This window comes from Ovis canadensis, chromosome 2, assembly GCF_042477335.2.
Source record: "Ovis canadensis isolate MfBH-ARS-UI-01 breed Bighorn chromosome 2, ARS-UI_OviCan_v2, whole genome shotgun sequence".
In the NCBI taxonomy this organism is placed as follows: domain Eukaryota; kingdom Metazoa; phylum Chordata; class Mammalia; order Artiodactyla; family Bovidae; genus Ovis; species Ovis canadensis.
This window is the reverse complement of record NC_091246.1, coordinates 123,719,502-123,731,706: the sequence shown is the minus strand read 5'-3', so window position 1 is coordinate 123,731,706 and position 12,205 is coordinate 123,719,502. Positions and strand designations below refer to the sequence as shown.

Sequence of the window (12,205 nt, the reverse complement as noted above, 5' to 3'; positions counted from 1 at the left end):
ACCGACGCCCTGGGGCCTTCATTTCCTGCAGGGCAGCCTGTGGGCTGCTCCCGCACTATTTTCAGGGAGAAGTGGGGCAGTGGCAGTCACGGAATACTGACTGCCTTCCTCCTCCCCAGTTACCCCAAGAACCCGATGCAACCACCCTGCGTGGCCGATAAGGAGAGCGAGGCGCACCGCAGCTCCACCCCATGCTGCGACGCACGGCACCTCAAGGACAGAGATGAAGGGAAGCCCCAGGCTCGCTGTGGTTTCCCGGGGGCTGCGGGCCAGGCGCATCCCCTCCTCCCTCGAGGTTTACCCCTCAGGAAGCAGGGCTCTCCTCCGTGCAGTGAGTGGTGGAAGGGGGCTCCCCGCTCCGAGGATCCCCTGAATCCTTCAGTCCCAGTCCTGCCTGCAAAGCAGTGGAGGCACCGCTTCTGGGCTCCACAGCGGAGGAAGCCAGGCTTGCACTGGGGGAGCCACAGACTGCCCAGGGTCGCTCCTTCTCAGATGGGGCACAGCCAAGGAGAAGGGGCGCAGCCAAGGAGAAGGGGCGCCTTCGCCTGTTCCCCTGAGCACAGGGAGGCCAAGCCAGAAAGGCCCAACCCACAGGGGACCACAGGAAGACGCCTTGCCCCAGCCGACCGACACCTCCCTCAGCCCCCCAGCGCCCTCAGGGGACTCACACACCTCGGCTGGGCCTTGACTGTGAACGTGTTGCTCCCATGCTGCTTCTCCAGACTGACGAGCACATCGTTGAGGTTCTGGTTGAGCTGCAGGAGGGGCAGCAAGCAGGTTGGGTGGGGGCCGCCAGCCAGCCCCACCTCCCAGCGACCTCCCTGCTTCTCTTCTAGCCTAGCCCTGCCCTGTGCCTCTGTCTGGACCAGAACAGGCTCGTCTCTCTCCATCAGTGGGAGCTGGGAGCCAGCACACAACCCCAGAAAGAAGACCAAGGAGGAAGTGGGCTGCGCTGCTGAGCAGTCATGGTCTCCGGGGACCCTCTTTCTCTTCTTTCTGCTCATAGGCACTTCCTAAAATGCCACATAAAGCTTGTACTGTGGCGTTTTGCTTGTTTTTTTTTTTTTTCCAACTTTGCAAATGAACTGTGGATCCTAACTGCTGAAGGCATTTGCCAAGATGCTTTTAGGCCACGTTACAGCTGACGGAGATTTCACCAAAAGCACCAGCAAGATGAGGGACTGACCCCGTGCATCTTGTGGTTCTGCTTACTGAAAATACTTCCCTCTCCTTCAGCCACTAGGAAGCCCAAAGCTGAATTTTCCTCCTGACTTTACAAATATTTTCTTCCCAAAACACATCTCTGCTTTTTTCTTTTAATTTTTCACAAGTTGTCTCATACTGAAGGGAAGAAGGAAAAGGGGAAACAGGAAAAATCAGGCAGAAAACAATGCTCAGGGTGGTCCCTCAGGACAGGTCCCAAGGTGGCCAAAGCTCTTTTCCTGTCCTGGGCCTGGAGTCCCCCATGGTCTATAGCTTCATTCTTCTGGGCCCTGGGGACAGTCAGGCCCACCCACGGCACAGGGAAGGAGGAAGTTGCCAACATGAAGTTTTTACACCTCAGCTTTGCAGTTTAACTGCCATTTTCATCAAAATGAAAATACAACAACATAGGAATTTAAGCTAATCTGACCCCGTCTTACATCAGATTCCAGTAGGTAAGGCAAATCTGCTTTCTTGTCTTAAGGAATATTTTAAAATTTTTTAATTGGAAAAATTTTACTAATTTATTTATCTTCAGCCTACAAATTGGGAAACCACCACCGTTTTCTAACACTGAGCTCCTTGGGCCAAGGCTGCCTGAGAACATTTCTCCAGTGTGAGGGCCACTGGCCCTGCCCAAGCAATGAGAAGAGAACTGGGAACAGGGCAGGGGCTAGGGCTAGACCCGTGGGCTGGCTTGCAGCCTCCCAGTACACCCAGCAGCTCCTACTGGGCCCTGACCCTGTTCCTCAAGGGCAGGGGCTCAGAGAGGGGGCGCTGCGGTAGCCTGCGTCTCTAACCCCGGCAGGGAAGAGGGAGCCGGGCCACCCTGTGCCTCTGACCCTGACCCTCGGCAGGTGTAGCATGGCCCAGGGTGAGGGGGTGGGGTCTGCAGGGGAGGAAAGGGACCTACCTTACTCATTTCCTTGTGGAAGTTTTCCTCCAGGCCCGCAATGCTCTGAAATGTGTTGACATAGAAACCCACACGGCTGCAGGACAGAGGGAAGAAGGGCCAGGTGGATTGCAGGTCAGGGTGGACAGCCCGGGAGAGCCACGCGGGCAGCCGCACCTCCACCCTCACCAGCCCCAGCCCCGGGAGGGCGTGGAGCAGAGCAGCGCAGCCCCGCAGCCTCCGGAGGGTGGCCGAGGCTCTGCCCGCCCCCTCCAGCCCCGCACCTGTTCCACAGGGATGGCAGCTCCTCTTGAAGATCCACATTCATCTCCTCAAACACCTTCTGGGCTTTGATGAGCTCCTCCTCGGCCTGGGGGGTGGGATGGGTCACTCCCCTCTGCGGGGCCTGAGTCCCAGCCAGCCCAGGCTAGGCCAGGCCCCCACCAAGACCTACTCTCCCCAGCGCACTGGAACCAGGGCTCCGGGCAAGACAGGCTGAACCTGCCATGGACGCCTGGGCAGACCTCCCCGAGCTCCTCCCCCGCACCCCGGGGGCGCGCTGGGCAGGGGCCAGTCAGCAGCCACGGCCAAGGAGAGAACCCCCATCTGATCCAGGTGCCCCAGGGGGGACCCAAGGAAGGAATGGAGCACACGAGAAGGCGCCAGCCAAGGGGACAAGGGGGCTGAGGCCCAGGCCGGCCACAAGGCCAAGACCCAGCCAGCTGGGACCCTGTCCCCTCACACTGGAGCCCCTCTCAGGCTAAGGGTCTGTCTGCTGCCCAGCTCTCTGGCCCTGGCCCATGCCGGCCCTCTGACTCCCCCTTCCCCTTTCCCAGGGCCAGCCTCCACCCCCAGGCTGACTTCACCTCCATGGGAGAAGCTTTCCGACCCTCTCCTCTGGCCCCTCTCTCCTCTGACCCCTCTCTCCTCTGACACTTCCCCAACAGAGGCAGGAGCTTGGGGACATGCGGAGAGCAGGGGAGAGGGCAGGCGAGGAGGGGGCTGGGCTGCTGGGCAGGGCGCCTGTGCCCCCTCCCGGGCCGGCCCGCGCCCTCCATGCCTGCACACACACCAGTTGGTGGCACTAAGGCCCCATGGCAGAATCCTAGAAAGGCGGGAGCCGGGCGGAGGGCAGAGGTGAGTCACAGACCCCGGCCCCAGAAAGGGCTCTGCTGGCTTATTCTGGAGAGCGCTGCAGGAAACGGTGACTCAGGGGGGTGACTTTGATTCGGGGTCTGAGTCACAGCCCAGGAACGTGGTGGCCTCGCCCAGGAGAAAACTTCCCTCCAGCAGCCTCATGTTCTCAGGCCAGCTGGCCTGAACGCCGAACTGCTGCGGAGCACACCAGAGCTGCCCGTCCCACTTAAGCCCACCCAGCTGTCCACGCAGCTTCAGGCACCAGGATCAGCCCAAGTCACATCCTATTCCTTCTGTGTCTGGCCCAGCCAGGATGACTAGGGAACTGGAGGGGAGAGGGGCCACTAGGCTCCTGACTCCATCACCTTCAGGTTGTTGGAACTTGCTAGACGGAGCATGAGCATCTCATCTAACTTTTTTAAAATCTCATTTAAAAGTTAAAGGGAGTATAAGAAATCAAAGAAATGTCTCTAAATATGCATGCCTCCAGCCACACCTAGAATGGATCAGACCTGGGGTGCCCTTCAGGCCAGGAGCCAGATTATCCCTGCCTTAATTCTCTGAGAACCCCCGTGCCTGATGGAGGCTACCACCCTCAAAGCAGTGACTCCCACACTTCCAAACGCCAGAGCCTCACACGTCACGTGCACTTCCCATTCAAGTGCCTGCTGGCTGGTTCAAGTCCCACCTCCTCCAGGACACTGACCTCCCTGGCTTCCGTACCCACAGAGACCACCCCTCTGGTCCCCACGATGCTGGTCCCAACTCCCCGAGTGGACAAGCATGGCTAAGACGGTGCGGACGGCACAGCAGTTCATAGCTGGACACCAAGCCCTGTTCACAGAGCTCAGCAATGCTACAAAGGGCAGGGTGGCTTCGCTTGAGAGTTCCTAGAAGTCAGGGCCTGTCCTTTATTTCCTTTGAGTCACATACTTCATATTCTGGCTCTTTCAGAAACACTAGGGGTGGCAGGAGGCGGGGGGAGAGCTGCCCCTTGCTGGGGAGACCTTGCAGCCTCCGTGGCTCCACCACACACCTCCGCACACGGAGAGCAGCAAGACAGTGACGCCCTTGCCATGCAGCCTGTCACCAGAGTCCTGCAGGCAGCTTTGAGGAGAACATGACGTGTGGAGAGCAGCTTGGAACCAGACCAGGGAACACCCAGAGCTGGCCAGCTCAGGAGAACACAGGCTCCGGAGCTGGTGCTGTCCCTCCAAAGTCAAGTCAGCCAGCAAGGGCGGCACAGGGCCCCATGTACCCCAGCTCCCTGCCAGCCAGTGGCCTGAAGGCTCCCCAGCCCCCAGCCAGGGGTGAGGCAGGGTGAGGAAGAGAGAAGAGACGCTCAGATGAAAACTGGATCCAAATGGGAATGTCAATTTGGCCAAAAGGCAAAACATCTGCCGTCCAATATCCAGAGACGAGATCCCTTGGCCTCTCCTGCCAATCCCCCAGGGTGGGGGGTGAAGGGGGGGGATGGGACCCTCCCAGCTGGATCCCCAACCACACCCATCCCAGGAGCCCCAAATCAGCCACAGCCACCACCCCTGGCCCCACAGTCTCCCAGGAGCTTATCCCACTGGACTAAAATGGGCATCCTCCCAAACCCATTTCAGGGAACATTATGCAGAAATCCTGGCCCTGGGTCAGTGGCCCCATTATTCCCCCTCCAGCCCGAAGTCCTGAACTCTACAGGCGGGCCAGGCCAGTCTCCCGCAGGCTGACCTAATCCAAGCCATCTCCCCCAGAACCAAAAGAGGTGGAGCTGTCACTCAGAGCCTCTAAAGTCAGCCCACAGCTCTGGCCTAAGAGAAATCAGGCAGCAGGGTGAATAAGAAATTGGGCCACGAGCCCATGCTAAACCCAGCGCTCTCCACATCACAGGTATTCAATACGTGTGAGTTGAAGATGATGAAATCAGAAGTGGCCCAGAAAACATGGGGCAGCTACCTGGATAGAAACCCAACCTCCTGAGTGGGGCCTGTCTCTCGCCCCCTCCCAGGACCACAAAGTGTTGCTATAGTCAAGTCAGTGTCACTGACTGAGAACCATGAGGCTACCTCTCCCAGGACACTGCTTCATGGTGCTTACCAGGACCCAGCCCACTCCCAAGTATTGCCAGGATAGTAGTATCACTTTTGTGCAAAGGGCCTCCTCCAGGAAGCCCTCCGGGACCACTGTGATATAGACTGTTTGCCCTCCGTGGAATTCCTAAAGAGCAGGTCCTTTCGGCCCCAGGTCTCAGTATCCCAGCCAGACTGAAGAGCCCTCTCAGCATCCCCCCAGGGGCACCCTGGGGCCTATAGGTCCAAGGGTCACCATGACTCTGGCCAACTGTGGCAGGACCACCCACTGGGACCCCCAGTCCAGGGAGCTAGGAGAATGACCCAGGGCTTGAGGTGGGTGAGCCCCAACTCAGTCACTAAACGACTCTGGGAACTGGGCAGGGGATTCTGCCTCTCTGAACGGGTTTGTCTCCTCAGCAAACCCAGGTTAACCTCACAGTTCTTATGAGGTTTGAAGGACAACGCATTAAAGACACCACACCTGTCCCTGCAAGAGCCCTCACAGAGGACAAACAGTCTGAGGCTTTCCTGGGCTCCTGGAGGCTAGGATTTCAGAGTTGGAGCCGGGATGACCAGAGGTCCAGGCGCTAGGACAGAGAGGGGCCATCCCTGGTTAACCGGAGCCCCTGCCCCCATCCGCATCCTCCTTTCGACCTCAGCTCTCTGAAGCAGGAGGTCTCCCAGCACAGACATTTGAAAACAGCCCTGCCTCCCAACTGGGGAAAGAGTCGCGCCCTCCCCCACCCCACCGTGGGGCTGGGCAGACGGGCACCCAGCACCACCCAGCACCAAGGGCAGGACAACAGACCAGAAGGCGCCAGCACGTGCAAGGTTAGAAGCCAGTGTCACCTGATTTCGGAGCAGGTTAGTTTGAGCTACGAGATGAGCCTGCAGTTTGCCTTGGCACCACTGGGGGGCGGCTTTCTCAAGCAGCGAGACAGGCTAGGGGTGGGGAGGGGAGGTCAAGGCCAAGGAGAGTAGAGAGAGAGGAGGGAGACGGGGAGAGAGAAACGACACAGACATTAAACACCACATCCAAATGTCTCCAGGGCAGTGACAGAGCCCTGCCACCCTCCAGAGGGCCAGCCCCCCACAGCAGGTAAAGGCCCCTGAGGCTGAGAGAATTAAGGGGAGCCCGGAGGAAGTGGGTGAACTCCAGCTGCAAAGCAGAATATGAAAATCGTTAGCAAGGGCAGACGGACTCAGCAAGCAGGTCCTGCCCTGGGGGCGCTCACTGTGGTGGAAATGTGGGTACACCCCCCCACCCCCACCCGACCCGGCTTGTTCCAGCTGAGACAGGTTCATGTTAGATCTGGTGGTGGAATTCCACTCGGAGCACACCAGGCCAGGAGGGGCTGGGCCAGTGAAACCCAAGCCAGGCCTGCTCTCATCCTGGAAAGCGGCCTCAGGACAGGCGGAGGGGCCAGGGGACGGGCCAGGCGGGGGCCCCACCCATCAGGCCCAAGAGGGCTCCTACTCACTCGCCCTGTGACCTGTGACTCGGAACTAGTCACCGGCTGTGAATCCCGCTGCAAAGGGGGCCGAGGACCCCTGCCCGCCAGGGCGCAGTGACAAGCCTGCAGAGGGGGTGGTGGACCAGCACAGGAGGAAGGCCCCCTGCGGAGACTCCCAAAGATTCTCCCCCAGCAGCCACCACGGCCAGCCCTACCTTAGCAATTTTGGCTTCATCCTTCTTTTTGGCGGTTTGAAGGGACTCGTAATGGTGCCGGGCACTGTCGTAGTCCACCAGCTTCCGCCCGCGCTTGGCGATACGCGACTGAAGTATGGAAGGAGGAGGCGGCTGAACAGGGCCTGGAGCCCATGCTGAGATGCTGACCCAGGCAAGGGGGCCTGGATGAACCCGGAGGGCTCAGGGCCGCCGACCCCTGAGCTGACCCCTGAGCCGACCCCAGGCTCAGCAAGTCTGTCTCACAGATGCCCGAGACACTCATGTGAACATTTCTGGCAGCAAAGAGCTCACCCCTTCAAGGCTTCTCTCCTCCTGAGCCACCCCACCAGCCTCCCTCCTGCACTCCCTGTAAAACTCCTTCAGGAGCCTTTGCACTGTGTGGCCAGGGGCCAGCATGGAGAGTGGCCCCTCCAGAGGATGGGGCCCAGCACCACGGTCACTACCTGAGCTCTAGAGAGCTCTGCGTGTGTGTCGGGAGCACCTGGGGTCCCAGCTGCCTCCGTGGAGATCCTGACACACCGACCAGTCCTAACTCACCTGGGCCCGGCAAGGGCAGCTGGCGTTTTGAACACACGCAGTCACACAGATACATCCAGATAAGAGGCAACACACACAATGATACACACCTTCCCTTCCAAGCACACAGAGTCTCATACAGGGCATACAACGCCCAGGCCTTCCAGCCCCTTAATACACTTCATCAGCCCCAGAGTCACTCCACAGTTACACGGCCCCACACGCACATGCTCCACGAGGTCTCTTTCCATAGTCCGGAGACCCACAGGTACAGGATTTCCAGCTCAGAAAGGCCCAGGCCTGGGGACTGGAAGGCTAGCCTCAGAGGGAGCAGCTCCGGAGGATGAATGGGGAGGCGAAGGGGAGGCCTGCCTCCAGCCCTGGGCTGCCCACACACCCCTGCACCCCTCTCCCACTCCCGCCCCCCGACACAGGCTGCCAGGCCGCAGCAGGGCGGAGGGCCAGAGCACCGCTCACCTTGATGTCAGGGAACTGGCCCAGGTACGTGTCCATGGTCAGCAGTGCCTGGTCCACCAGCTTCTGGTGGTAATCCATCCAGAGCAGGTCATTGTTCTGCAGAAGGCGAGAGCACAGGCGCACACACCGGGCGCTGGGCTGCAGCAGGCCAGCTCCCCCTCCCGGGGGCCCAGGGGCCGTCGCCCCACAGCTGGGCGGCGCCTCAGAACCTCAGACTGGTGGTAGCGGTGGTGGCTTAGTTGCTAAGTCATGTGAGACTCTTGCAACCCCATGGACTATAGCCTGCCAGGCTCCCCTGTCCATGGGATCCTCCAGGCAAAAATACTGGAGTGGGTAGCCATTCCCTTCCCCGGGGGGTCTTCCCGACCCAGGAATCGAACCCGGGTCTCCTGCATCGCAGGCAGATTCTTTACCAACTGAGTGATGAGGGAAGCCCAACCTCATCTATAAAACGGGGTCACAAGTCCTGCCTTTTCACAAGGTGACCTTGAGGATGAGATACGCCCAGGGCTGGTGGCGCCAGGGAGGGAGGCTTCCTGAGCCAGGCAGTACCACTCAGAGAGGAGAGATGCCTCCAGACACCACAGGAAACGCATCTCAGCCTGACGGTGTGTCAGAGGAGAAAATGACCCCCAGAGAGGGGAGGAGACTTGCCCAAGAGCACCCGGCACGTGGGAACCGGAAGGGCTGTTCCCAGAGGGTGCAGGGTGCGACGGGCGGCCAGTTGAGGCCAGAGGCCCCTCAGGGCAAGGACCAAGGCCGCTGGGCCCACACTCACCTCAGCGATTTTGCTTGCTTCATCCCTGCCAGGCCAGTCGGGCTCGTACACCTCCTGCAGACACTCGTTCAGCTTCTTGGAGGCCTCATGCATGGCTAGTGGGCAGACAGGCCACACTGCAGGCAGGGCTGGTGGCGGGGGGTGGGAGGGCAGGGGGTACCCTTGCCACCACCCCTGAAGGCCCGGGAGGTATGTGGACATACCTGGCAGCCCTGCTCCCCTTCCCAGCTCTGCACCCATCAGCTTCCTGTGTCCCAGGAAGCCCACCCGGCCAGGCCGGGTCTGCCCCTTACCTTTGACCGAGGCCAGGTAAGTCCGGAGGTCCTTCTGCAGGCGGGTGCCCTCGGTCTACAAAGAGAAAGAGGAGGAGAAGGGAGGGCCTGGAGCACAGCCCACACCTGCCCTCTGCCTCCCACACCCTGGGGACACCTGCCACGGAGGGGCTGCCCACTGCAAAGCATCAGGGGCCTACAGGAGACCACATAGGAAAATACTGTGGGTTTGGGGTACAGCGGCTACTGCCTCTCTGGCCACAGACACACACTGAGCTCCCACCTGGGGAGCCCTGTGCCTGAAGGGACATTCACCTTCTCTCCCAGGCACTATTCTCAGCCCTGGAAGGAAGGCAGCAAGACAGGGACCCTCCACCCTGGATGAGACACTGGAGCACAGCCTGTGTGTATGATGGGACCGGCGGGTGGCAAGCCTGCCCTCGGGCAACCATGAGCACAGGAAGATGATGGGGGTACAGGGACCACCCAGCACCTGGTCCTGAAAGCTTGGGTTCTGCCTGAGGCCAGTTGGCTTCCAGCGCATCCCACCAGAGATGGGGGGCCAGGGGCAGGCCTTTACAGGGTCAGGAGGGTTCTGATGGACAGAGGACGACCCAGTGGGGAGAGGAGAGATCCAGAAGGGGAGGCCTTTGAAACGAGTGCAGAGAAGGGTGGGGTCGTGTCCAGGCCTCACAGGACACCGGCCCTGTTGAGAGGGAAGATGCAGGGGAAAGGGGAAAGGGGGGAGTGGCCCAGGGAGTGAAGCCCTCGGAGCTGGGAGGGCAGCCTCAGGGGCTTCCTGGAGCAGTAGGGCCAGCAGAGCGGTGAAACCACAGGCGCAGCCCCAACTCCCTCTGGCATCAGCACAAGGCCGGAGCAGGAAAGCTGAGCTCCAGGTGTGAGGACAGGTGAGCTGGCTGAGGCCAGCAAGGAAAGTCTGAGACTCCCGCCAGGGAGATGCTGAAGTTTCCAGAAGCCGTGTGGAATGCAGGAGAAAGCACACACAGGCTGCAGGGCTGTGGAGACCCAGCTCTGTCCCTTACTAGCCACACGTGTGTTCAGGCACTTCAGTCGTGTCCAACTCTGTGCGACCCCATGGACTGTAGCCCGCCAGGCTCCTCTGTCAACGGAATTCTCCAGGCAAGAATACTGGAGTGGGTTGCCATTTCCTTCTACATACTAGACATGTAACCCTAAGAAAGTTCCTGAACCCCTCAGAGCCTCAGTCTCCTCATCTGTCAACCGGGTCAAATGACCCTGGCCCGGGAGACCGCAGGACGTGTGCACGGAGCAGCTGCAGGGCGCCCGGCACATCGCAGGCGCCGGAAGTGGCTTCACTGTGGCCATGAAGAGCAGCCTTGGGGGGTGGGCTCTACACTGGGCACCATGATGGGTGCAGAGGGGCACACAAGGGAGCCAGCCCTCTGGAGGGCTGTGAATGGCTGAGCCTGGGGCTGACCTCCCAGGCCCCCGCCAGCCCACGCCTCAGGGACACCTTGTTTGGAAGTCCCGCTCTCTGAGGGAGGCCTAAACAGACCACGGCAGCAAGCCGTAGTCCCAGGAGACCTGCGCCCCTACAGAGCTCCACCTGCCAGCCTAGAGCTCCTGCCTGAGACAAAAGTGGTCTCCACCCCGGTCAGTCAAACAATGCCCCTGCCAAGAGCAGGCCAGGATGCGGGCCCCGGGCATGGGCCCACCGCAGCACCCTCAAATCTCTCCTGTCCCCCTGCAAACAGGGACCCTCCTCCTGGCCAGAGCCCTCTCCTGCCCTGAAGTCCTCAGAATTGGGGCAACAGTTCCTCACTGGGGCCAGAACATCCCACACATAGCCTCTCGATACCAGGCGCCACCTGAGGAAAAGGAAGCTGAGAGGCTCCGAGAGTTGCCCAGGGGCACGCTGGCGCAGGCAGAGCTGGTGAGGACCTCCAAGGCCCGGGCACGTGGGCCGCAGTTTGCTGAATCAGTCTTGACAGGGCCAGGAACACAGGCAGCTGCCTATTCGTTAAAACGAATGCAGCCGTGGGACACCACACAGAGTGGGTTGCAGGGCATCACACTAAAAACGGAGACCCTCTCCCAAACTCCTTCAGTCCCCATGGAGTATACAACGCTGGCCACGTAGGAATCTCCCGAACGTCCTTGTTCAATGCTGATTAGAGTAGGAAATCAAGGCCAGCCTCCCTGGAAGCACTCACACCTCCCTGGAAGCACTCACACCTCCCTGGAAGCCCATCGGGGTCACGCGTGGGCCCGAGACGGGGGCAAGAGGAAGGGTCTACCCCACTCCCTAGGTAGCCTCCCCAGTCTTAGCAATTAAGTGCTGTGGTGGTAGAGACGAGGATTTAAGTGTGTCTATGATGCGATGCTCTTGTATTCATCCGATGTCAGAATCTTCCAAACCCAGCTTCTCTTCCCACCAAGCCTCATCAGCTTGCTCCCCTCCCCACTGTCCCCCAACATCTGTCTACAAGGCGCCCAGAGAAAGGGGTCACCCACAGGGCGGGTTGCTGTGCTTGCCCAGGCTTCAGGCTGTACCAGGGCCCCTTGTGCTTCCCAAACAAGGCCACGCTGTGAGCAGGCACACTGGGCACAGATGTGCAAGGGACGCCCGCAGCCCTGCCTCCCCTGTGCCAACTGCAGCTGGTCCCTAATGTCGACGTCCCCCCCGCCGGGGCCCCCAGCCAGCTGCTCCCTCAGGCGGCCCTGCCGGCAGGCTGCCCTCCACCCTGGCTCTGAGAAACATCTCTCCGGAGATCCCTGAGCTCTAACCATATGCCTTGCAGAGCAGCTGGGGGAAGGAGAAAGTTCTGGAGCCACTGCCCTCAGCCTGCTCTCCTGGCAGCCCAGGACTAACACCAGGTGTGGCCTCACAAGCCGGCCAGCAGGCACTCCACACCCCCCACACCTCCCTCCAAAGGCTGTCCCCCAACTCCCTGACATCAGCCCCCATCTTCCAGGGAAGCGCTCCCTGCATGGACCCCTCTGGCTCCAGCTGGACTCCGGCACCTCCGTAGTCAGTGCCGGAGGATCTCCACATGAGAGCCGGGGATGCCCACTTGGAGGAGAGCCCTGGGTGGGCCCTGAAGAATGAGAAGGAACCAGACCTGCCCTATCTCATTGACAAATAGCAACTCTGAGCCCTGGGGAGCCAGGTCCAGGCGGTCCCCTAGGAGGATG

General features: G+C 60.3%; 1 protein-coding gene across 36 annotated transcripts in view; it reads right to left on the bottom strand.

Moving 5' to 3' along the window:
• Positions 1-12,205, bottom strand: part of BIN1 (bridging integrator 1) — a 55,232-nt gene that overhangs the window by 12,232 nt on the left and 30,795 nt on the right. For 22 of the 36 annotated variants that reach the window (XM_069576964.1, XM_069576945.1, XM_069576941.1 and 19 more), the window contains exons 3-9: positions 9,050-9,104; positions 8,757-8,851; positions 7,979-8,074; positions 6,965-7,072; positions 2,380-2,465; positions 2,117-2,192; positions 673-755 (exon numbers count right to left, since the gene is read on the bottom strand). In XM_069576964.1, coding sequence (XP_069433065.1) covers positions 673-755; positions 2,117-2,192; positions 2,380-2,465; positions 6,965-7,072; positions 7,979-8,074; positions 8,757-8,851; positions 9,050-9,104 — 599 coding nt within the window. Of the gene's footprint in view, positions 1-672; positions 756-2,116; positions 2,193-2,379; positions 2,466-6,144; positions 6,238-6,964; positions 7,073-7,978; positions 8,075-8,756; positions 8,852-9,049; positions 9,105-12,205 lie in introns of all 36 variants that reach the window. The other 14 variants (XM_069576934.1, XM_069576954.1, XM_069576933.1 and 11 more) reach the window with 1 other exon arrangement.